This window comes from Vigna angularis, chromosome 7 (assembly GCF_016808095.1).
Source record: "Vigna angularis cultivar LongXiaoDou No.4 chromosome 7, ASM1680809v1, whole genome shotgun sequence".
Lineage (NCBI taxonomy): Eukaryota > Viridiplantae > Streptophyta > Magnoliopsida > Fabales > Fabaceae > Vigna > Vigna angularis.
Window position 1 is genome coordinate 1,823,619 of NC_068976.1, and position 22,964 is coordinate 1,846,582.

A 22,964-nucleotide genomic window follows, 5' to 3' on the forward strand; every position below is an offset into this window, starting at 1 on the left:
ACATGTGAATTATGTGTTACATGTTTTATGCTTACATGTTATATGTATATATGAGAACATAATTGTGTTGGTACTGTGTTGTTGTCTTGTGTTTCATTGCATTTCACTACATTTCACTATAATATATGTGATTTTATACATGAATGCATGACACATGTTTCTGGATGAGAAAAACCACAAGCACTAATGTTGAATTTTAATTGTGTGGCAAAACAACGGTTTTAAGTCGATTTCATTATGGGGTGAGTCGATTAAAACTCGTGTCTTTGCACAAACCTTTTTCAAAGTGTGCTGTGAGATTTTTCAAAGAGAAAGTTTTTCAAAACTATGATTTACACTGTTACATAGTCGATTATATGCGTCTTGCATTCGACTAAGTCTGCTACTGGTTTGAATTTGATATAACTGTCTAACGATCATATTTTTAAATATGTTTACCAAACATTAAATGTCATTTAACTGCATTAATTGATAATTCAATTAATTGCTTTGACTGCTGCTAACTGCTATAACAAACTTGTTATATTTGACTGCATTAGTAGTTTAGTCAATTAAAATGCGTCAAAGATATGTTATACTATAAATTGACGCAAATTTGATATCTGTAAGGACTTTATTGATTTTGACATTTTCATATTATTTTGCAGAAAGTTTGATTCTTGCAGAAAGAGGAAAAGCTCCAAGAAAATAAGATTGACTGAGGTGATCAACTGCTTGTGATTTCTTGAAGAGCAAGGTTGTTGTGTTTTCAAAGTCTGATCTATCTGCACATTTGGGTGTCTACTGCAAGATCAGGTTCTACAATCTATGTGGGTTGTGTTCCCTGTTGTGATTACAGGAAGAAGAACAATGGTGTTCTTGACTTTGAGGGTGGCTCAAAGAGGATAGACTATAGGAGAGGGGATTCTTGCTGCTAGTCTAGGTGTATACTGCCTATATTTTGATTAAAGGGTTAGAGAGGTGTTTTATATTTTTGACGTGAGGTCTCTATAAAAACCTTGTTGTAAAAACCTTGATCATTATAGTGCATTGGCTTCCTGTGGTTGGAAGGACACTAGATGTAGGCCTGGCCGAACCAGTATAAAAACACAATGTTTGATCTTTCTTATCCCTATTCTTTTACATTGAATGATTATGCTCTGCATTCATTCGATTAAATTTCCGCTGCACTGAAAATCTTTTAACTTGCATTTCAAGAAAAGTTTAAAGGCATCATTTTGGTGAAAAAGATTTTGAAAGTTTTATTTTTTATACTTCACCGATTCACCCCCTCTTGGTGTGAGAAATTGAGTCATTCTATTTTAACAAGTTTATTTATAACCGTGGTGGCTCTCCAACGATGACCTCTTTATCCACTAAATGTCAACAATGCATTCCTCAACGGCGATTTACAATAAGAGATTTACATGGAGCAACCTCTCAGATTTATTGCTCAGGGGAGTCTTTTGGGTTGGTATTTCGTCTTTTATGTCGTCTTGCAAATCATTAGCCTTTGGTGTCACTCGAGTGCAGAAACAAATATTTCCACTAAGTCTTTGTGGATTATATTAGTAACAAGCTTGATACGTACTATTTGTATGCATTAGGTTGAGAGGAATGTTAGATATATTATTGTTATTTTATATTTATATTTTATCTTTAATTAGTTTGTTATTATTATTTATTTGTTTGAGATTAGTCCACATGTCTTCTATTATAAATAGAGAACCTTATGTGTGTATTAAATGCAAGGAAAATTAATCATATACATAGTTTTCACTATATTCAACACTTAATATTAAGAATCATTCAATTAAGGATTAAGGAATCACATAGAGTCTCGTAACCTTAACTACTAAATACCAGAAATGGATTTAATATTATCATAAAGAGAAGTTTCAAGAACACTAAAATAATGAATGTAACTTATAAATGAGTAGATAATAATAGAAGAAGATTAGTCAAGTTTAATCTCAACATTCTTATCAAGATAAAATATGTTATTCCTTATGCAAATATCTGCTTTCAAATCTGTCAACTTTTATTGTTATTGTTATTATTTGATTATAAATTCAAATATATCATAAGTTATTGTTTTATTCAGACAAAATTCCTATGGATACCACTTTGTTGTGCTACACTAAAACTTAGTGCACTCATTGTGTAAATTAGATTTATATTGAATCATCAACAAGTTCTTGATATAATTGTCAGGGATTTATGCTAAGATAACTCAATAACTTGTAATCAATGAGTTTGTTATAAATATCTGCATGTGTAGTTTTAGTTTTATTTTCAGTTTCATTTCAAAATTACTCTATTATCGTAACTTGATCTTGAGTTTAATATTCTATGCCAAAAAACCGATAGGAGGAAAACGACAAAGTAAAAAATAAGTATTTTTATTGAAATAAATTTAATTATTTTATTAAAATAAAAAAATTGAAGTATAAAATATTTTAATTATTTTATTCAAATAAAGTACTTAAAAAATAATGAAAAATAAATTGTAACTAATTCAAATATTATATATTTTAATGTTTTAAAATTATAAATGTTTTTATCTAAATTAAAGAATAAGGTTAATTACATATTAATATTAATTAATTTTAATAAATACATATGAAAATAATTAAAAATACACATGTTTAATTATTTTAATTATTAATAGATATTAAAAGAATTAAAATTTTTACTCAAGTTGTACTAGTATCTAATATAATTAATAATTTTTTCTTAAGGAAACCTAAGTTCTTTTTAACGAAAGTTTTCCGACTATTTATTTTAATTTATTTATTTTTAATGCGATCCAAATATGTAACGGTTAAAACATCCGAACAACGTAAAAAGAAAATCAGTGTTTTAACACCAAATAAAAAAAATTTAGGCTACTCATCAACCTCACTTGCCTCCACAGGGGATTTATTTTTGTTTTGGCTCTCCCTATGACATTGTTTATTAAATTTTGATTAAAAAAATAATATAGTTCTAACATGATAGACACGTTTTGAAAATATTGTAATTTAGTTTATATAAAGTAAACAAATTAACAAATAAAAAAAAGTTAACAGAAATACACATGCAAATCAAAGTAAAATAATATAAAAAAAAAAAGTTAACAGAAACATATTATATTGATAAGATGTAAGCACGCAAAATTCTGTTCAATTTAATAAATTAATAATTTCGCATATATAATGAAGTTGATTTTTTCGGCTTGCGGCTTGAAGAAAGTTCAACACTAGTTTATCATCGATTTGTAAGTGACAAAGACTCTCAATAAAATTGGCAAAGCACAGGTCTTTTTCTCTGAAGCCATTTTCGTCTTATAGTTAAAGAAAGAAACAAAAATGCATCAATTTGGAAAACAAAACATAAATAAAATAAAGAGTAAAGATATTTTGACATGTGTTAGTAGCAAGTGTCAAATAAATAAGGATATATGAAAGTATCCTTATACATATTAAAATATTCCAATAAAATTCATTTAATATTATTAATCTAACTAACTAAAAAATATTAAAAAGATATTTATTGGTTCAGTTATATATAGTTATTAATATCATAATCATATATCAACAAAGTATATAATTAACCTAATTATTAAATTAATATATCATTATTATTATTAAACCAATTTATATCTATTTAATAAGTTTTCATCATCTTTTATAACTTAAAAAGTCCTATATATACATATTAAAGTTTTCTGTGAATTATAATCACATTCTGGTAACTAACTCATAACTCAGAACTCTCCAACTGGACTTGAATGTCAAAGATTAAACATTAAACATTAAACAATTACAATTTGAATTTTGATTCCATCAAAACACATGCCTTTCATTGGGGATTTCTTTCTGTTCCTCCACGCTGAACTCTACCCACTTCTTTGTCTTACAGAGTTTTATTAACAAGAAAAACCCAATTCCAGCTACAGTCATCACACCACTCACCAAATAAACAGTTTTGGTAGCAATGACCATTATGAAAACCAGAAAACCAGAGGGTATGAAGCACATCACTGCCAGCAGTGGCAGCTTCAGGGGAACACGGTAAGGCCTTTCAATGGAGGGCGACTTCCACCTCAGCCAAAGAAACGACGCAAACTCCAACAACATCCCCAAACTGTACAAGAAATTCGCCGAAGAAATTATGTCGGTGAAGTCCATGTAAGACACACCAATAGATATCAAAGTAGATAACAGAATTCCCAACCAAGGCGTGTTGAACCACTTTGACCTAACTCCGAAAAACTTGGGCAGAATCCCGATCTCCGCCATGCCCAGAACCTGATACGCGCTGCTGCTAAACTGGGCCTCGAAAAGACCAATTGCCGATAACACTGCCCCGACTTCAATCCAGATTTTCAACCACTTCCCTGCGATAATTTCTGCAGCCTGCGCGTGGAACCCAGTTTCCCATTGGTTCTGGTCAACCGATACTGCTCCGGTGACAGCGAAGAGAGGGATCAAGTAGGAGACGCAGGTGAAAATGACTGCAACGAAAAGAGCCAAAGGGAAAGTCTTGTTCGGTTTATCAACTTCTCCGGCTAAGGTACTGACGTTGTCCCAGAAGTTTAGGTTCCAGAAGAGCGTATTGAAGAACAAGTTCCAATCTTTCTTAACACCCTTCTGACCCAAGCTAACCCACCTATGGGGTTTAATCTTGGGGATGGCGATGAGGGACATTAACACGAAGGGGGAGAGAGAAACAACAGCGAGTAACACAGCGACATTGCCCACGATGGTGAGGCCGGTGTAGTTCAGGAATGAGAGAGCCAGGGTTGAAGCTATGACTGCCACCTGGCGGGGCCAGCCAGATCGGAGAACGGGGAAGAGTTTTTGGACGTATTCGATGCAGAGGACGGGGAAAGATGCGATGTTGATGACACCGCTCAGGAACTTCCACGTTCCCATTAGGGAGCCCCAGAAGGGGCCGAAGGCCCGTTCCGCCCACAGCACAAAGCCGCCGTTGCCAGGGTAGGCGGTGGTTAGCTCCGCAGTGATTAGGGCTTCGGGGACGCTCCAGATGAAGGGGAATATGAGGAAGCCCAGGAGAGCAAGGAGGGGGCCCGCCGCTTGAACCGCGGGCTCTTCGCCGTAGGGACCACCGGCAACCTCGAAGTAGATGAGGAATATAAGAGGGATGAGAGTGAGTTTCTTCACTTTGGCGGCGTTTCCGGAAGCGGTGTCGGTCGCAGTTGCGGTGGCGCGTGCAGAAGGTGCTTCTTCGACACCCATGACGACTGATTGCCCTGTTTGTTTGAAATGGTTGGTTGCTTTATAAAAGATGAGACATGTAACTGCGTAGCGAAGTTAGTGATATCCGAGAGAAACAATTGACAGGTGGTTAAAATAAATAGACGAAAGAGAATAAATATAAAAGAAAATATTTTTTTACCCCTCTTCCACTTTCCCTTACTACAAATGTAGACAGATAAGTGAAAAATTTGACAGGTTGGATCGATGTGAAAACATTTCAAAACAAAATTAAAAAATATTTTTTTGTTAAGATGGGTAAAACTAGCCCAGATCTTCGTTCTTCTATTGAGTCAATTATCTTCCAATTATAAGTTAACAACTTTTTATAACAAGTTTTGATAATATGTTATTTATTACTATTTTATTAATTTATTTGAATTTATTTTCAGATTAATCACGAGTCACCACATATTATATTATAAAAAAAATTGTTATGAAATATATTCAAAGAGACAGAAAATATGCAAAGAGCCCAAGAAAATATGCAACAATACAGGGCTGAGAATATAAATAAATTCTTAAGAATTTAGATGGTTTTTAATAAATAATTATTTATAAATTTTCATATTTATTTCTTTTTAAAATATCGTATTCAAATAAATAAATTATAAATATTGTAAATAACATTCTTATTAGATACTAAACACTTAAGCAATTTATTATAAGTTCTTCACCACGTGATAACTTTTTTGTTTGACTAATTTTAAAACTTGAATATCTTAATTTAAGCCTACACTACATCTCAATTACATCTATTAGTCCTTAACTAGGGTTAAATATATTTTTATTCCATTAATTATCAAACATTTTTGGGTTTAGTCCCCCTACTAAACTTTGCTTCATTTTGATCGTTCTTCTTAAGGAAATTGTAATATTTAGTCCTCGAAAACTATCGACATTAAATTTTTTATGAGTTGGCTAACGGTATGTCACGTTTCATGCCACGTTTCTGAAATTGAAAGTTTCCTCCCTTCACCACTCTCTTCCTCCTCCTCCACCACCACCTTCCCCTTCCACTCCATTCCCGTGCAAGCTGCCGCTGCTGACAATTGTGATAAAACCCAATGCAGCAACCCTAAATCGCGCTCCAAAGAAGAAACCTATCCACTCAAATCGTAGCGCCAAACTTCATCTTCACATCGCACACCATAGCATCTTCTCCTTTGCGCAACCAACCATCATAAAGCCTTCGTTCACCTCTAATTTGAGAACCCTAATAGTAGAGGGACATGAATGAGTATGTTGTTTTAAGACCATGTTTGACAAAAGTTAATCTGGGTTCACTACAAAAAAGAAGGGCATTACCGAAAGCCAAGAGCCCACGGAAACAGCCCGAAACCGTCGGTAAAAGGTAATTACAGACGGCTTATCGACGACCAAAGAGCCCTCGGTAAATCCCTTGTTGCACTACTTTTGGCTCTTCGTTTTTTATTTTGCTTGCGTGCTTAATCTGATCTAGTGCCTCTCCTAGGTTCCTTTTGTGTCCCTCTATTGATTCAAGGCTTAAAATCATTTGAAATCCACTTGTTTGGCCTCCAAATTGTGCCACAAAGTCTGTTACTTGAAATTAAAATCTGGTGCAGTGCAGATTTTTGTTGTGACTGGTTTAGTGTGTGGTAGGGTGTTGTGACGTTTTGGTGAGGCTTCCAACGGGGTAGCATACTAGGTAATGGAAGGGTTGCTGAATTGGACAAAGAAGTAGCTCTAAAAGTAGCAATTTGGCTTGATTTTCAGCAGCATTTCACCAACTTGGAACCACTTTTTTAGGTTCTAACAACTCAAACTTCGAGTTTTACCTAATTCTTTGCTTTTGACTAGTTTCCTAGGTTCATTTCACTACTTTAGACTTGTTAGGATGTTGACATTACTTAAAATGAGTCTATATTAGGTGAATTGACAATTTCTCACCTTATAAGTACACTTTTTATAATCTAAATACTCAAACTTTGAGTTTTAGGTTATTCTTTGCTTTTCACCACTTCAACAACTTTGTTTGGTGAATTGAAACTTGTTAAAACTCAAATTTAACTCAAAACCAAACTGCTACTCAAAATCACCTTTCTACTTCCTAAAATTGACTCAAAATTGGTGGTTTTGGAAGTGATTTTGTGCCTAAGCCATTCTGACACTTTGCTAATCATTTTAACAGTTTTAACTCATCAAAATACACTTGTTTGAACTCTAATTAGGCATAAAACAGAACTGCAACTCAGATTCACTTTGCAAGTTCCAAAAATGGCTCAAATATGATGGTTTGACATACTAAATTGCATATAGGTCATTCTAACTTCATATCAATGGTTCTAACAGCTTTAATACATCAATGTGTACTTGTTTAAACTTCCAAACATCACAAAATCAAAGCAGAACGAAAAATGACATGTAAAACCATTGTCTAGAATCAATTTAGGCTTTTATTCAGATTTTCAAGTCCATTGTCAGCCTTGGACTTGTAAAACTAGATTATACCATGTCCTAGAATTGTGAGGTAAAGTAGGTTGTGTGTTATGGGACATTGTTGAGTTCAAGTGTGGGGGTATCATTGAAAAAGAGGCATATGTGACAGAGTTTATGGTTAAAATAGTTTGGGAATCATTGAAAAATGAGAGAAAAAGCAGGAACAAAATGAGAAAATTCTGGTGAAGAAGAAATATAAGATCAGTATAGTGTTTCAAAAGCATCCCTAGGTCAAACAGACACAACATCTATAGACAGGCAACCAAAAAAGGTTGGCCTTAAAATGGTCAGGAAAGATGAGGAGAGCATTCAAGATCTGTCTTGATCTTTTAAAAGTGTTAAAATTAAGTACCTCAGAAAAAGAGAAGGAAGTATCCAAATCATATGAAGCGATGGTCAAATCCTCTTCCAATCTAGCTATATAAAGGAAAAATGCACATTCTGTTTCCATATCAGAAAGACCATATGATGAGGAAAACAATAATTCCACAAGGAAATCAATGCAATGTGAAAGGGAGACAAGTAGAGTTATTGTTAATGGTGGTGCTTCCACTTCCAATTTTGATCGTGACAATGTTAAAGAGAAATTCCAGGTAGAAAAAGTGAGTGCATTGTGTGAGATTAAACTCAAATCTTCCCTTAAATCTACTGTGAAAAGAACCTAGCTGCACCAGTACTTGGGAAGATGCAAAAGAGTTTATACGAGAGAGGTTTTCAAATAAACTATGATTATATGAAGAACTACATCTATTCAATCAAGTTGAATCACCTCCAATGCCATGTCTTCTTACACCACACACTAATTACAAACTATAGTTCCAATTATTTGGTAAATTGGACTCAACCTAAAGGGTTTAACGTCATTCTCATATCCTGCACATCCAACCATTACTCAATCTCAATTCTTTTCTTACCACAACAACATTCAGCTAGCATTGTTCACATATATATCATGAGCATTCAAATAACACCATTTATAAACAAATCTCATGATAAAGTTTATAGTATACAACACAAACGAATCAAAGCAACAAAACTAACCCACGACCAAACCCAAAGTTGCCAAAAACAGGGCCTAACCTCTTGAGACGATAACAAGAATAGTAGATGACGATAGGAGACAAAACCCTACCAGGGACCCTCGACCTTAATCCCTCAACAAAGACCCTACACCTCTTCTGTGAATGACCTTACAATAGCCTGCAACCGAAAAAATTCAATACACAGAACACATTCCCAATTTGCAAAATGGGAGAAGGACAACTTACCAGTGACCGCAAACGATGGCGGAATAGACGACCAACCACAATGGTCGGTAAGAGGCTCTCTGATAGGTGACGAGAACTGAACAAATGAAGCAGACGACACAAGGGAGCCTCTGTGAAGGAAGAAAGGTGCTCAATAGGGATACAGAGAAAAACGTTCAAAAAGGAATGTTTCATTCGAAGAGGGAAACTAAATCCCAAAAATGTTTAATCCAATTTCTTGAGCCCTTTACCGGCGGCCCACATCCTTCGGAAGATCCTTCGATAAAAAAAGATTACCGATGGCCTATAGGCCTTCGGTAAATACCCGCCGGTAATTTTAACATTTCTTGTAGTGGTTGGCGTTATAATATGCTGAAATTTCTATTTTTGTCTATTTTCAACAGTCAAATCTGATTTGTAGAGAGGAGTATAATCAAGAGAACACCAAGAATAGACTCAATTGAAATTAGATATTAGCTACCACTTTGCTTCATGATGAAGAATTTGAATCTCTATGAAGGGTAGCTCAAAACAAGACTGTCCAATGAAGAAGAGAAAAGTGGGAAATGACTTTTTATCGACAACTATTGTCTAGATATTCTCATAATTTCTTATAATAAAAAAGAAACAATTTTATATTATAGTATAAATAAAATAAAATTAAAAATGAAAACCATGTAAAATATTATAGCACATAAACCTTTCCTCCATTAAATGTTTTGTACAAAAAACCAATGTTCCATCTCCAACGCTCACAAATTTTAGTTTTAGAATACAAAAACATCACTAGAAGAATGAACAAGTAAGTGTACTGTCTTCTTACAAGTTGCAATGCAAAAATCCAAGAGGGATCTCTAATCTATCTATTGTTTGTACATTTGAGGTTGTATAAATAGAAACATTATTTGTTTCCATCTATATTATTAATGTTGCTGCAAATTGCACCAGTGATAACTATTGATAGGGGGAGCAATGTGAATGTTAAACCCAATCCCTTATGTGTTTGGTTTTTTATGATGACAACACATATATGTTTCCGCGACAACAACATAAATGCTTTAATTGTTTCTTGCATAGATTATGCAAAGTCGTACTTATATATTTGCTTGTGCTTGAACTATATGTTATGCATATTCATTGTTTAAGAATGAATCTTTGTAGATGTTGTTTTTGATGGTGTACATGATGATGAACATTGTATAATGGACATTTTTGTTGATGGACATTAAAGATCTATTTTATAGTTATCTTGCACAAAAATGGCATAACAAATGTTTGATATTATTGATGTGTGTGCTTGATAGATGTATTAACGATTGGAAAAAGGTTTACATGGTTAAAAGGATTGAAAATGTATTTCTGGTATAATTTAATCTGTTAAGCAATCCATGTAATATGTTAAATTGTTTCAAATTTATTGTATGCTTTATTAGAGGCAAATTGTTCTAACATAATCTGGTATACAATGTGTATAACTGATTAAGTAAGAAAGTTAGCCAATACATGTTTTCAAAAGAGTGAAAATCTAATTTAAAAGAAGTTTGAAATTGAAATTTTGCTTTAGTGTTGGACATAACCGATTACATAAGTTGTATAATCGGTTAAGTCATTTTCATATGATGAATTCAATTTCCTTCAAGTCAATATTGTTATAACGTTCATATTCCATTTATTTTTGGCTGTTAAGAATTGTTTAATCGATTACATGTGCCAAATAATCTGTTATAAGTTGTATTTTGAAATGCTATCAAAAACTATTAAACTAGCTGGAAAAACGTAGTCGATTACATTAATAGCGTAATCAATTAAAATGCGTCAGGATTTCAAAAATCCTATAAATAACTGTCTTGCGTGCTGTTTCAAACTAATCTTTAAACATTCAATTTCATAACTAACATTTTGATTAAGTTTTGATTACAGGAGCATCCAAGAAAAATCTTGAAGAATCAAGGATCAACTTTGGGTTTATACATCAGGATTCTATCAAGAAGTGTGCTTAAAGGTTGCTGATCATATCTGCACTATTAGAGTGTCTATTGTGAAGATCAAGTTTATCTTTTTCAATCTATAGACTGAGTTTTCTATGTGTTTGTGCCATAGGAGAGAACTGTGTTTGTTCTCATTTGAGACTTGGGATTGCTCTCAAGGTTTTCTTAGAGAATGTAATTTCTCTAAGGTTACAGAATGTTGGGATTGTTTTTTGGGTTGTGAGAGTGTGAAGGTGTTGATAACAGTTGATTTAACCGTTATTTGAGAGTAAATTCTAATAACAAATGAACCCTTTTTGACTTAGAAACTTGCTTATTCTCTTATTTTTTAACTTATGTTGGTGAATAAGAGAGTTGAGGTTATACTTGAAGATTTTATCACTAAATTCCCTTGATTTTGTAGGAAATTGGGATGAATTGGAAGAGGAGTTAAATGTCAAGAAGTTGGAACTCAGAAAGGACAGAAAGAGCACCAGAAGAGAAGGCTGCTAAAGGACATAGGACGCTTGGGCGCCCTTCTCTAGGGCCCTCAGCGTAGGAGTCTCGCAGTCACACCTGAGCCCCTTTCAGGGACGCTGAGCGCCAGTCTTCAAGTAACGTTTCACGCCAGGGCGCCCTTCTTGGGGCGCTAAGCGCCATCCTCTCGCAAGCTCGCCTGGGCACCCTAAGTAGGGGCGCTGAGCGATGTCAACGTTGGCCCATGATCCAATTCAACCTTATTTAAGGATTTACACGTCCTAGAGGGAGTATCTTTTGACAGAATTGACACAAATTCAGATTTTTCCAACTTTCTGGAGGCAGAAGTGGATGCAGAAGCTCTCCTCTTTAGTTTTTAGGGTTTATCTTTCTTTCTCATTCCATTGTTCATCTAGTTTCTCCATGACAAGGGGGAACTAAATTCAATTTGTTGTTGGGGGATGATGTAACCTTGTGAACTCTCATGTATTTGAATTGATTCCAATTTATTTGTGCTTCTTTCATTAAGTGTTATGGTTATTCTTCTTTGCTCTATGCTTGTTATGTTTAACTTATTCATGACATGATCATTGGTTTTCGTGATATGGACACATACGAAGAAACCTAGATCTAGAGAATTTTCTCCCAAAAGTAGTATTACCTAGACATAGGGATATGAGTTTTGGTTATCTTAAGCTTCTACTCGTAATGCAGAATTAATTACTAGTAATACAAGACATTGTGATCTAGTAATTAAGGATAAGCTTTCTTCGCCGAGACATCGAGTTTTAAGTAATTTAGAAAGTGATATTAACATTAATGAAGAAGATGAATTCATATATGCATGAGAGTAAACTAGGTGAAATCTAAACACCAACAACATATTCATCTCATATTTTCAATATCATCCATTCCTTTTTGTGTTTTCTTCAATTGATCAAAAGTGCATTCATATTTACTTTCTTATTTTTTCATTCAAAACCCTAAAATTGTTCTTCAAAGTCTTAATTAGTTAAGAAATTACATGACTATTTAGTGTCGTGAGTCGCTTGGGAAACGATACTTGGTGTTACCAATTATTATTACTTAATACAATTCGGTACACTTGTCGACATCTTAACAGGCATTTTTTGTATTCTTTCTTATAAATTTAATCATTATAGTGGTACCCTTGAACTAAGGTTGTTGAAGAAGAGTAGATGTAGGCTTGGATGAACCAGTATAAAAATCTGTGTTGGTTTTCTTATCCTTTAACTCCTTTACTGCATTATACGTTTTATTATCTTGTGTGTTAAAGAACTTTCTAAAGATTCTCAAAAAGATAGTAAAAGAAAGCATTTTTATTAAAAATCAATTCATCCCCCTCTTGGTAAGAGAAATTGGCCTAACATTTCTTACAATAACAATCATAATCAAAGCAAACAGACTTCTGAAAATCTGATTGAATTCAGGATGAAAGTTAAATACTATCATTTTATTAAAAATAGAGACATGATAAATATCCCCAGTACTGTCTAACTTCAATCCACATTTTTAAACAAGAAGGTCAAGAACATTTTGAAATTAAATTAACACTTAGATCCCCTGCTCAAGCATTGCTCGAACCCTCATTGGAAGACCATATAGCCGGATAAAGCCAACAGCATCAGCTTGATCATATATCTGACCACTTTCAAGCGATGAGATGTCTTGCCCATAGAAGCTAAAGTGACTTGTACGACTGGTTACGGTAACAAAACCTTTGTACAATTTCAAAGTCACAGAACCTGTTCTTGTCTTTGTCATCTTCTGCATAAAGGCAACCATGGACTCCCTAAGAGTATCAAACCATCTGCCAACATACACTGACTCTGCATATTTAAGCGCCAATGAATCTTTTACTTGGATTATTTCTCGATCAAGTGTCAAAAACTCCAACTCACGCGATTAATGCTAGCTTTGGCCTCAACAACAAATTTAGGATCAGGTTCGTGTTTATCAACAGGTTCTCTCATTGCCAAATATATTTAAATTTTTATGATTACATTAACAGATATGAAAACAAGAAATCCAGTTACTAGTGTGCTAGAGTAAGAGGAAAAATTGGATGCTCCTGTTACAAAAACACAGTAAGGTGAAAGTGGTAGTTATGCAATTTCCATTCTATTTTTCTATTTGGTCTTATTCACAATTGGTTGGGAAACATTAAAGAAATGAAATGAAAACAATCAAATCAAAAAGCAATGGTAGTGTAAATGTTTTACATTGTCATGCCAACATAGATTGATATATATTCTAAGACTATTGAGTTTAGTTAACTTCTTATTCACATATCTAAGTTGATATCTAATTGGCTAATGAAACTCTAAATATCTTTATACTACTAACAGTATATGAAAATTAAATTTAATGAAAAATGATAAGATTGTTGAGAATAGGGATGAAACATTCCATTAAAAACTAAGGGGAATCAACATTTGAAGAGCCTTAGTATGGGAGCACTTAGATGCAAATATAGTAAGATAAGTTATTACATATTAAAGTAGTAAACATTGCTTAAAGAATCAAGGTGTTCCGTTTAGCATTTTGAAGTATTGATTCAAAGCAGAAAAAAAAACAACTAACAAAAAGTTGGCTTGAAATAATAAGAAACTCTTATATTTGCCCTAAAATGGTTGATACATCACGTTGAGTCTTGGTTACGCGATTGCAATATGCAGTTTGAGTTTCTAGATTGCTTTGTTTGCAGATTGCTATGAGAAGCGATTTGAAGATTGTCCCTATGATATTAGGGTTCTCAAATTAGGGGCGAAAGAAGGCTTTATGATGGTTGGTTGCGCAAAGGAGAAGACACCATGGTGTGCGATGCGAAGACGAAGCTTGGCGTTGCGATTTGCATGGATGAGTTTCTTCTCTGGGTGCAATTTACGGTTGCTGCATTGAGTTCAACAATAGTGCTTGTGGTTTTTTTCATTTCCAAAAACATATGTTATGCATACAAAAAAAAAATCACATATCAATCAGAGTGGTATGCTATAATCAACACAATAATGTTCCCATACAGTACACACATGTGTTATTATTAATTATGTGTTGTCATCATCAAAAACACAGTTATCATTGAGATTGTGGGTTCAGCTAAACCTGTGCTTCCCCTATCCACAATCTCAATAATCTCCCCCTTTTTTGATGATGCACAACCATGATTAATAAAACCATGTTGTACAATCACAATCACAAATTATTCACAATTACAATTTTCCAATTTCATCAAATTCTCCCCCTTTGTGCATTATCAAAAAAGGTATACAGAGTATATTGTAATTGAGACACAGATGATCAACCAAATAGAGATGCATTAGTTAAGATAAAAAAATTAATTTGATGCTCCCCCTATCAATGATATTCACATGAATTTATTGTTTTCTCCCCCTTAATGAAAACATGTGAACAACTTAGCAATATGCAATGCTCCCCCTTTCATTATGCGTGTTTCAACTTCAATTCACAAATGCACAATGCAGTAATATCAGAGCATGTATCAGAGCATATAAGAGCATATTCAAGCAATGTATCAGAGCAAGATTACAACAGTAATGTCAGAACATAATTGATACATTTTGAATCACCAAAACAGTTTAAAACACTTAATATCTCAAAACATATTCACAGCGGATAAACATAGAGATATAAGATGCATAAACATTTAACAAATAGTAAGTCAAGGTTAGAATATATCAGGTAATAGAAGTTTGGAATCTTCAAACCGAATGTCGAAACCCAATCTATTAGAGTTCTGTCGTAATCGATTTCTTTGCTGTAGAGTATTGTAGATATTCCATTCTAGCTCAGTCAACAAGTATTGTTCCTGCATAACCTTTCAGGTTCAACTAGATCAAATAATTTAGTAACAATGCCATGCAGTAATCAACCATAGGTAATGTATGAATATGAAATTATGTGAATATAACAGTAAAAAAATCAAATTGCATACATACACATTTGTGTTAATCGATTTTGTTAATCAGTTTCACACACTCAACCACAAATATGATCATTCAAACACAAATTGATTTAAATTGAAAGTTGATTTCATTCATGATCACAAGGATTACAATCAGGTGAAAGAAAAAAACTTATGGCATTTAATGCCACACATTACAAACCACAAAACATAAAGATCTAATTGTTTTTAGGTTATTTTCTTATTATTCTTCTTCAAGTAGTTACTAAGAAGCATGTCACTGTTGCTCTCTTCACCAACATTGTCATCCTCACTCTCCTAATAAATTCTTGGTCAATATGTTTGAAAATATGATCGTTAAATAAGTCGAGTCAAACATTCAATCAGTTTTCAAAATAACAACTAACTTAGTCGAATGCAAATAGCATGTAGTCGATTAAGTAAAATCACTTAACACAATTTTGAAAACTTTTCACTTCAAAATAACTCACAGCAAACTTGAAAAGAGTCTGTGCAGACACTCGAGTTTTAATCGATTCATCCCATAATGTAATCGACTTAAAACTGTTTGTTTTGACACACATTAAAGTTCAACCAAAGTGCTTGTGGTTTTTCATTTCCAACACCTTATGTCATGCATACACATATAGAATCACATATTAAACATAGTGATATGCAATGAACCACACAATCATGTTCACAAATATGCTTATACAAATTTATCACAGTAAGTAAAAATATATAACAGAACATGTAACACAGAATACTCATGTGTTATTAATTATGTGTTGTCATCATTAAAAACACAGATATTATTGAGATTGTGAGTTCAGCTAAACCAGTGCTCCCCCTATCAATAATCTCAACAGTATTCATCAACAAAACAACATTAAATGTATTCAACAATTTAACTGCATCAAGATGTGTCCAAAAGATATCACTTACCACCTTAGATTCATCAACAAATCTACTCCAATGGATGTATTTATCAAATTCTAACATCATCATCAGTTGTTATAATTTAGTTCTTCAAACTCTCAATAATTTTTTATGAGTATATCTTGCATTATATACTTGCTTGATTGTTGTCACATTACAATCATTATTTTCTTTGAGGGAGAGGGAAATGTTTGCAAGCTTCACTTGACTCTTAGTCATATCAATAAGCAATGATTGAAACTAAAAGTACCTTTTTCTTTCTATAAATTCAACCGTTATGTGATAATCTTGCAACTGCCAAATCCTAAATTAACAATTCATTTATTTCCAAAGTCTAAATTGCATTAATGAACTCATAAAACATAGATAACACGTTATAACTAATTTTACTCAATTTAAATAAATTAAATTTAAGTTTAGGGATAATAATGGACTGGAGTGAGATAGGTTTCTGTTGATAGGGGAGCAATATAAGTGTTAAACTCAATCCTTGATGTGTTTGGTTTTTGATGATGACAACACATTGATTCAACACATATATGTTTTCATAACAACAACAGAAATGTGTATTTGTGATTGATACATATGTCGGTATGTAAATGTTTCTTTATGATTGATACATATGATGATATGTTATTTGGTCTAAAGAAAGTAATACTCTTAAAGGATTCTTGAAGAACAAGTTGAAGCGCTTACTAGATGATCAAATTCTGCACGACTAAGGTGTATTCTATTATGATCAGATTTCATTTTTTACAATCAAGAGGATCGTTGTTTCCTTGTGCGTTGGCCAGGAAGAAGAACGTGAGGTTCTTGGTACTTTGAGAAGAGTCTCAAAGGGTTGCTGCAGTTAAGAGGGATGTAGAGAGGTATTTTACATTTGAGAAGTGTTCTGTGTAAATCCTTGTTGTAAAAACTAAAATCTTTATAGTGAAAAGTCTTTCAATCTCAAGTTGATTGAAAGAGAATGAATGTATACATTGAGGCCGAATCAGGATAAAAAGATTGTGTTTGTTTTCCTTTCTCTATCTCTTTACTGCTTTATTATTCATAATTGTGTTGTGCGCATTTAAATATCATCTTAATTTTCCAGAAAGATTTAAAAAGAAAGAGTTTTTATCCTTTACCAATTCACCCCACCCCCTCTTAGTAAGAGAAACTAGTCATATATTTTCTTACACCTCTTTTGAAAATTGATTGGTCAAAAATACTCCTCACTACAATAGCTACTTAGGTCCTTCCTACGCTGGAGGAGCGAAACTAACCTCAACTAAGGCAATTCCAAATTTTCCATGACTAGCGTTGGTTAGATTTGGATAGGGCAATTGAGATTAGATGCGAAATAGCTCACGGATTCAACCTTGGGAAGATAGGAAAGATTGTGGATGCATAATGCATTGTGGAAGTGGAAGAAGAACTAGAGTATCTACATGCAACGATGAAGGTGTCGCCACCACATTCGATTTTCGAAAGATCCATAGTGATTTCCGCCTAGCTTTTAGAGTTAAGAGAGGTGTTTATTACATTCAAATTTTCTTGTTTTGGTTGGATCGAACAAAACCCAACTGTATTGATTTATTTATCCTATGTGATAAATGGATTTGCAGTTGCCATGGAGAAAGGAAATTTGAGAGAATGAAAAGGGCTAGGGAGAGAAAGATGAAGAAAGGAGAAAGAGAAAAAATTGTAGAGTGGCTTACATGTGGGTTTTACATTTCTTCCTAACAAAAAAAAATATTCATCCTCAAAAATTGGCTTACCATGAAAAGAGTAAGATATAATTCTCTTATCCTCTTCTTTATCTCTTTGGTCAAATTACTAGATGCAAGATCTCACACTTGTGAATGGTGTACATTTTCTCTTCTTCACCAATAAAAATATTCAAAAGGTTTTCTCTTTGATGTTTATAAGAGTTCTACATTTCAACCTTTATTGAATCATTTTTAACTTTCTCATTATTTTATTTTATTAACTTTAGTCCAATAATCACACTTCCACTATTTCAAGACTAGAATAAAGGTGTTCAAGATCTATTCCTATATAATACTTCCTAATGATCCATATTTATGCTTCCTTTACAACTATTATTAGAGAAGAATCCTACCAGAGGTAAAATTTCATTCTTGCATTCTAAAAAGTTGGATAATGCTATGTAATTGGTCATCAACCTATAAATGATAGGTTATACTGAGTCAAAAGTTTGATCTCCGAAACTAGAAATGAACACAATCCTTATTAGGTACAATGCTAATGGATATACCATGTAATCTTATTATTTCATTTAATGGGTCTAAGTTATCTTTTGCACAGAAATATTTAATTCGTTTTGGAATGAAAATATGTAGTCTTTAGTAATCTAATCATCATTGCCTATAATAAGACATGTTTATTTAAATGACAAATGACTATAAGTTGAGTTTATACGAGAAAATTTTCCTTGTGAAGTTGTACACCTTTCAATTGTATTTCAATGTCTAGAGTTGAATTTATATTGGAAAGATCACATGAAGGATATGAATCATGATATTATGGAAGAAAATTTCCAATATTCATTGGAAAATGATTATAAAGGAGCTTTGTATTCTAGTTGTATAAGTTTCACATGTTTGTTAGTAATTTTAAGATTAATTAATATAAAGGCAAGAAGATTAAGTAGTATTTGTTATTGTTAGCATGATGTTTTCTTTGACAAAGTATTTTGATGTGGTTTATGACAATTCTTGATGCTTAAGTACATTTTTTGTATTTATTACGTCAAACATTATATTTATTTGAATTTTTTGCAATCTAGTTGTTGCTTGAAGTTAATTAATTGCAATTAACAGGTTAGGATTAGTAGAAACCAAACTTCTTTTAAAAAAATAAATGAATAAAAAGTCAACTATTACAAGTCAACTATTACACCAGTTAAGGTTAAAACTGAAGTAATATATGCCTATATTAGATTGGTTTTCACCTTAACAAAAATAATAAGTAGTAGTTTTCTTTTTAAAAGCATACACATATTATGTCCATTGTTTGAATAACCAATACAATATGTCCTTTCAATAATATATTTTTATTACATAAATAATAAATTAGTTACGAAGAGAATTATTGTAATACGAGTCTAAATTATATTGGTTCAACAATAGATATAAAAAATGTTCAACTTATTACGTAAGCAGAGTCTACATCATTTCCAAAACTAATATAATATATCCTAAATAACCAATGTAAAAGGTATTTTTTAAAAAGTAAATTAACATTACTTTTTCATTAGTGAACTTACACTTTCCTCTCTTTGAACAAATTAATAAAAGCAAACAACTTCAATCTACACTCTCAATTCTTTACTAAAAAATAAACATCCAAAACAAACACAATATTAATGTTAAGTAACTGGAATATCCTTGTGGATGGAGCATCCGAAATTTGTGTTGGAAGAAATTTCTGAGCAAAAGTTGATGAAGAGTGATTTATGCGAAAGAATAGATGGAACTTATATCGTGTGATTTTTAACTAACATTAATACTGAAGTATTATATGTATTCATAATTTGTTAGTATTTTTTATTTTTTCTACAATAATAAGAAATTAATATAGTCAATTTATATTCATTTCTCACTGTCTAAGTTTATTTTTAAAAAAATCTTCTCTTTTCAACTCTGTCAATTTTCCTCATCAAATCCAATATGTTCTAACCCTAATAAATCAACTTTGAAAATGGCAGACAATTAATAGGTAATACTCCAAAGTGCATTATTTTATTAACTTGTTGAGTAATGCATATTTTAAAATTTAGTAACTAAATTGATTTGGTAGGCTGTCCACTGACTCCTACAGTTATTTAATCAACAATCCGACCTAAACTTGCTCGGGGGCTTCTATATTCCTAAAATTACTGGTATAAGCTTTTGGGTTTTTACTTTTACTAGGGTTTAAAACTCTTGAAACCCTTCCGCCGTGCTACTGCATTCCATTTGCGCCTCATCTTTCATCTGCACCTCCTTTATTCAAGATCAATAAAATTTTCAGAATGAAATTTTGAAATTTGAGAAAATTCAGAACTGGGTTTTGAAATATGGAATTGGAATTTGAAAAAATCTAGAACTGAATTTCGTAAGGAATTTCTAAAACCGGATTCCAAAATTTGGAATACTAAAAAATTGGGTTTCAAAATTCGATAAAATCTACTATCGGATTTCTAATCCAAAATTAAAAAATCGAAATTCGTATTTTAAAATGTGAGAAAATTTGGAATCGAAATTTGAAATCTAAAAAACTTTATATTTGGATTTCAAAATCCGAGAAAAACTGTTACATATGAAAAACTTATTATAATAAATGGTTAGAAATGTGAAAAACTTGTTGGTGTTTTTGTTGTTAAGCCACGAGAAGAAACGGTTAAATATGACAATTTATATGAAGGGGTGTTTTGGTTTAATGTTATAACAAGTGAGAAATATATACTTTACTTGTTCTTTGTGCCAGAAACCCTTTATGGTATCTAGAGTTAGGTTAAAAAAAAAAAAAGAACTTGTGATTGTGAGGAGTGAGAAAACTTGTTTTCTAGTGTTTTTTTTTTCTTTTCAAACGTATGCCAGAGTGGTGGGAATAATTCTTCAAAAAGTGATTATCTTGGGATCATCAAGAATTGAGGTATCTTGGATCAATAATAGTGTTAGAAGAAGGATTTCATAAAGGATAGTGGTTCAAAAGAAAGTTACAAGGAAACATGCTTGGTTTAGGAGGGATGATGCAAGGTTTGTTGTTAGTATTTGATGGAAAATATTTTGATGAATGGCATATCAAAATGAATGTCACTTTCGACTTCCAAGATGTTGTAGATGTTGTGTTTAAGGGCTTGCTTGAGTTAAGTTCCAAAGCCACTGATGAAGAAAAGAAAAACTACAAGATTATCGATGGTCCGAGTTCATTATTATCGACGGATAAGTGACAACCAATTTCACATTAGTAAATCGTTTGTCGCTAACCATTACCAGTGGCATTTGTCTACCGAAGGACAGAGGCAAACTAAAAAAATTGTTCAGGTAAATCAAAACACACACCCCTAGAACATTATATTTTTTAAAAGACAAGCAAAAACATATCAGAGAAGGAAAATGCATGAATTTAAACACTTCTCTAGAAAATAAAAATTAAAGAATGAGATTCAGGGTCAAAACAGAAGTACAACTGATCAAGGTCTAAAACAAAGGGTGTCTTATGTGGCAGCAATGTCAAAACTAAACGTCTACATAAAAATGTAAGAATAAAATGCCCTACAATTCTTCGGACCCTAGAGAAAAAGAAGGGGAGAAATGAATAAAATTGAATAAAAAAAAGAAAACATAAAATTAAACATGGCTTTGGCTTTGCTCCCTAAATCAAGTCAACTACACTACACTAATGCCAGCCAACCAGTTGCCTTAGGAAGCTGCTTGGATTGGTCCATTTGATCTAAAGCCACGACACCTTCCACGATATCCACCCATGTCGCAGCCATGACCTACAACAAAATTTAATTACAATTGTAAAATAAAATTAAATGCAGCTTATTAGTTATCTTAATATGAGTCACAATAACAAAAATTATTGTCACATAGAGCATCTCAATAAGCTTAACAATTAAAAAGTACTGGGTGGAAAATATCAAAAAGTTGAATTGGACAAGATGATAGAATATTTCCCCTTCCTAATCATCTTTACAAAGCCTAAATCATTCCTATTTATGTGAAACCCTTTGTTTCCAAAGTCTATCTCCTAAGCTCAAGTTCAAAGGTAATTGATTGTCCTTTATTCCTTAATAAAAAAGTTATCGTCCCAATAAAGCTTGCAGCTAGTGATAATCTTTTGTATGTCCCTCGTATGCGCATAAGACTAGATTAAACAAATAAAAATGTATGTTGAGCCTTAGCGTACTAATAGATATACATCTAATTTAGATAATATCATAAAAAAGCAACTGCCTCTTTACTTTGTTTTATGTATTCTTTTGTTTTGAAAATACTATCAATGGTTTTAAGAAATTTTAATGCATTAATGACTAATTAAATACTTTTATAATCACATTTATTAAAAGTGAAAAGTGATTCAGAAACATCATACACAAAATTCTTTGGTACAATTAAGAATTAACAATATTTTCTACGATCATTATATAAAAGAAAACCTACATGTACATCATCATTGAACATTCTGTAGGTATTTTTGTACCTCAGTAATAACTTAAATGTCCATTTGCTTTGGAAATCTTCAAACTGTGCTAGCACAAACATTTAATAGCCTTGTAAAAAAATTAACTCTGTGAATAAAATGTAAAAATAAAACATGTTGCTATTTTTATTTTAAACTTTATTGTGAATACCTGCACAATTACATTTGGCCAGTGAGTAAGACAGCCTCCATAAATTCATCAACAACAGCCAGATAGTCATCACCATCAAGACGATGTTGTTGCAATCCCAGATCTTGTAAAACGGACCTCTTCATTTTATCTCAAGATCTTCTTTCACTTGTATCAAAAGCATAGATTGTGTACCTCGTTTTCACTTTCACAAGAGTTGTTGCGGGCCCATCCTAGCCACTATATCAATCTCCAATTTTGATTCTTGATGAAAGGTGACCGAAAGTAATCCACGACCATTTTTGCAGCATCCACTAAGTCCCCTCCTACCCAGCCAACCCAACTTGTGCTAAAATCTTTTCA

At 32.6% G+C, this 22,964-nt stretch overlaps 2 protein-coding genes across 2 annotated transcripts; both read right to left on the bottom strand.

The window, feature by feature from the left end:
- Positions 1-3,742: 3,742 nt before the first annotated feature.
- On the bottom strand, positions 3,743-5,365 carry LOC108337297 (probable polyamine transporter At3g13620). The gene has a single exon (XM_017573792.2). It carries the CDS (start codon positions 5,220-5,222, stop codon positions 3,807-3,809), a length of 1,416 nt encoding a protein of 471 aa, XP_017429281.2. The 5' UTR covers positions 5,223-5,365; the 3' UTR covers positions 3,743-3,806.
- Positions 5,366-12,966: 7,601 nt separating this feature from the next.
- On the bottom strand, positions 12,967-22,747 carry LOC128197717 (argininosuccinate synthase, chloroplastic-like). The gene is made up of 4 exons (XM_052880105.1): positions 22,635-22,747; positions 22,432-22,453; positions 21,677-21,764; positions 12,967-13,241 (listed from the first exon to the last, which is right to left on the bottom strand). The coding sequence occupies exons 1-4, from the start codon at positions 22,745-22,747 to the stop codon at positions 12,967-12,969; spliced, it is 498 nt and encodes a 165-aa protein (XP_052736065.1).
- Positions 22,748-22,964: the final 217 nt, after the last annotated feature.

Coding starts and splice junctions, on each gene's coding strand:
- LOC108337297 (XM_017573792.2), bottom strand. CDS start 5,222: ATGGGTGTCGAAGAAGCACCTTCTGCACGCGCCACCGCAACTGCGACC.
- LOC128197717 (XM_052880105.1), bottom strand. CDS start 22,747: ATGAAGAGGTCCGTTTTACAAGATCTGGGATTGCAACAACATCGTCTT. Junction 22,454..22,634: donor GTCTTACTCACTGGCCAAAT/GTAATTGTGCAG, acceptor AAATACCTACAG/AATGTTCAATGATGATGTAC. Junction 13,242..21,676: donor GCAGCTTCCTAAGGCAACTG/GTTGGCTGGCAT, acceptor TTAAATATGCAG/AGTCAGTGTATGTTGGCAGA.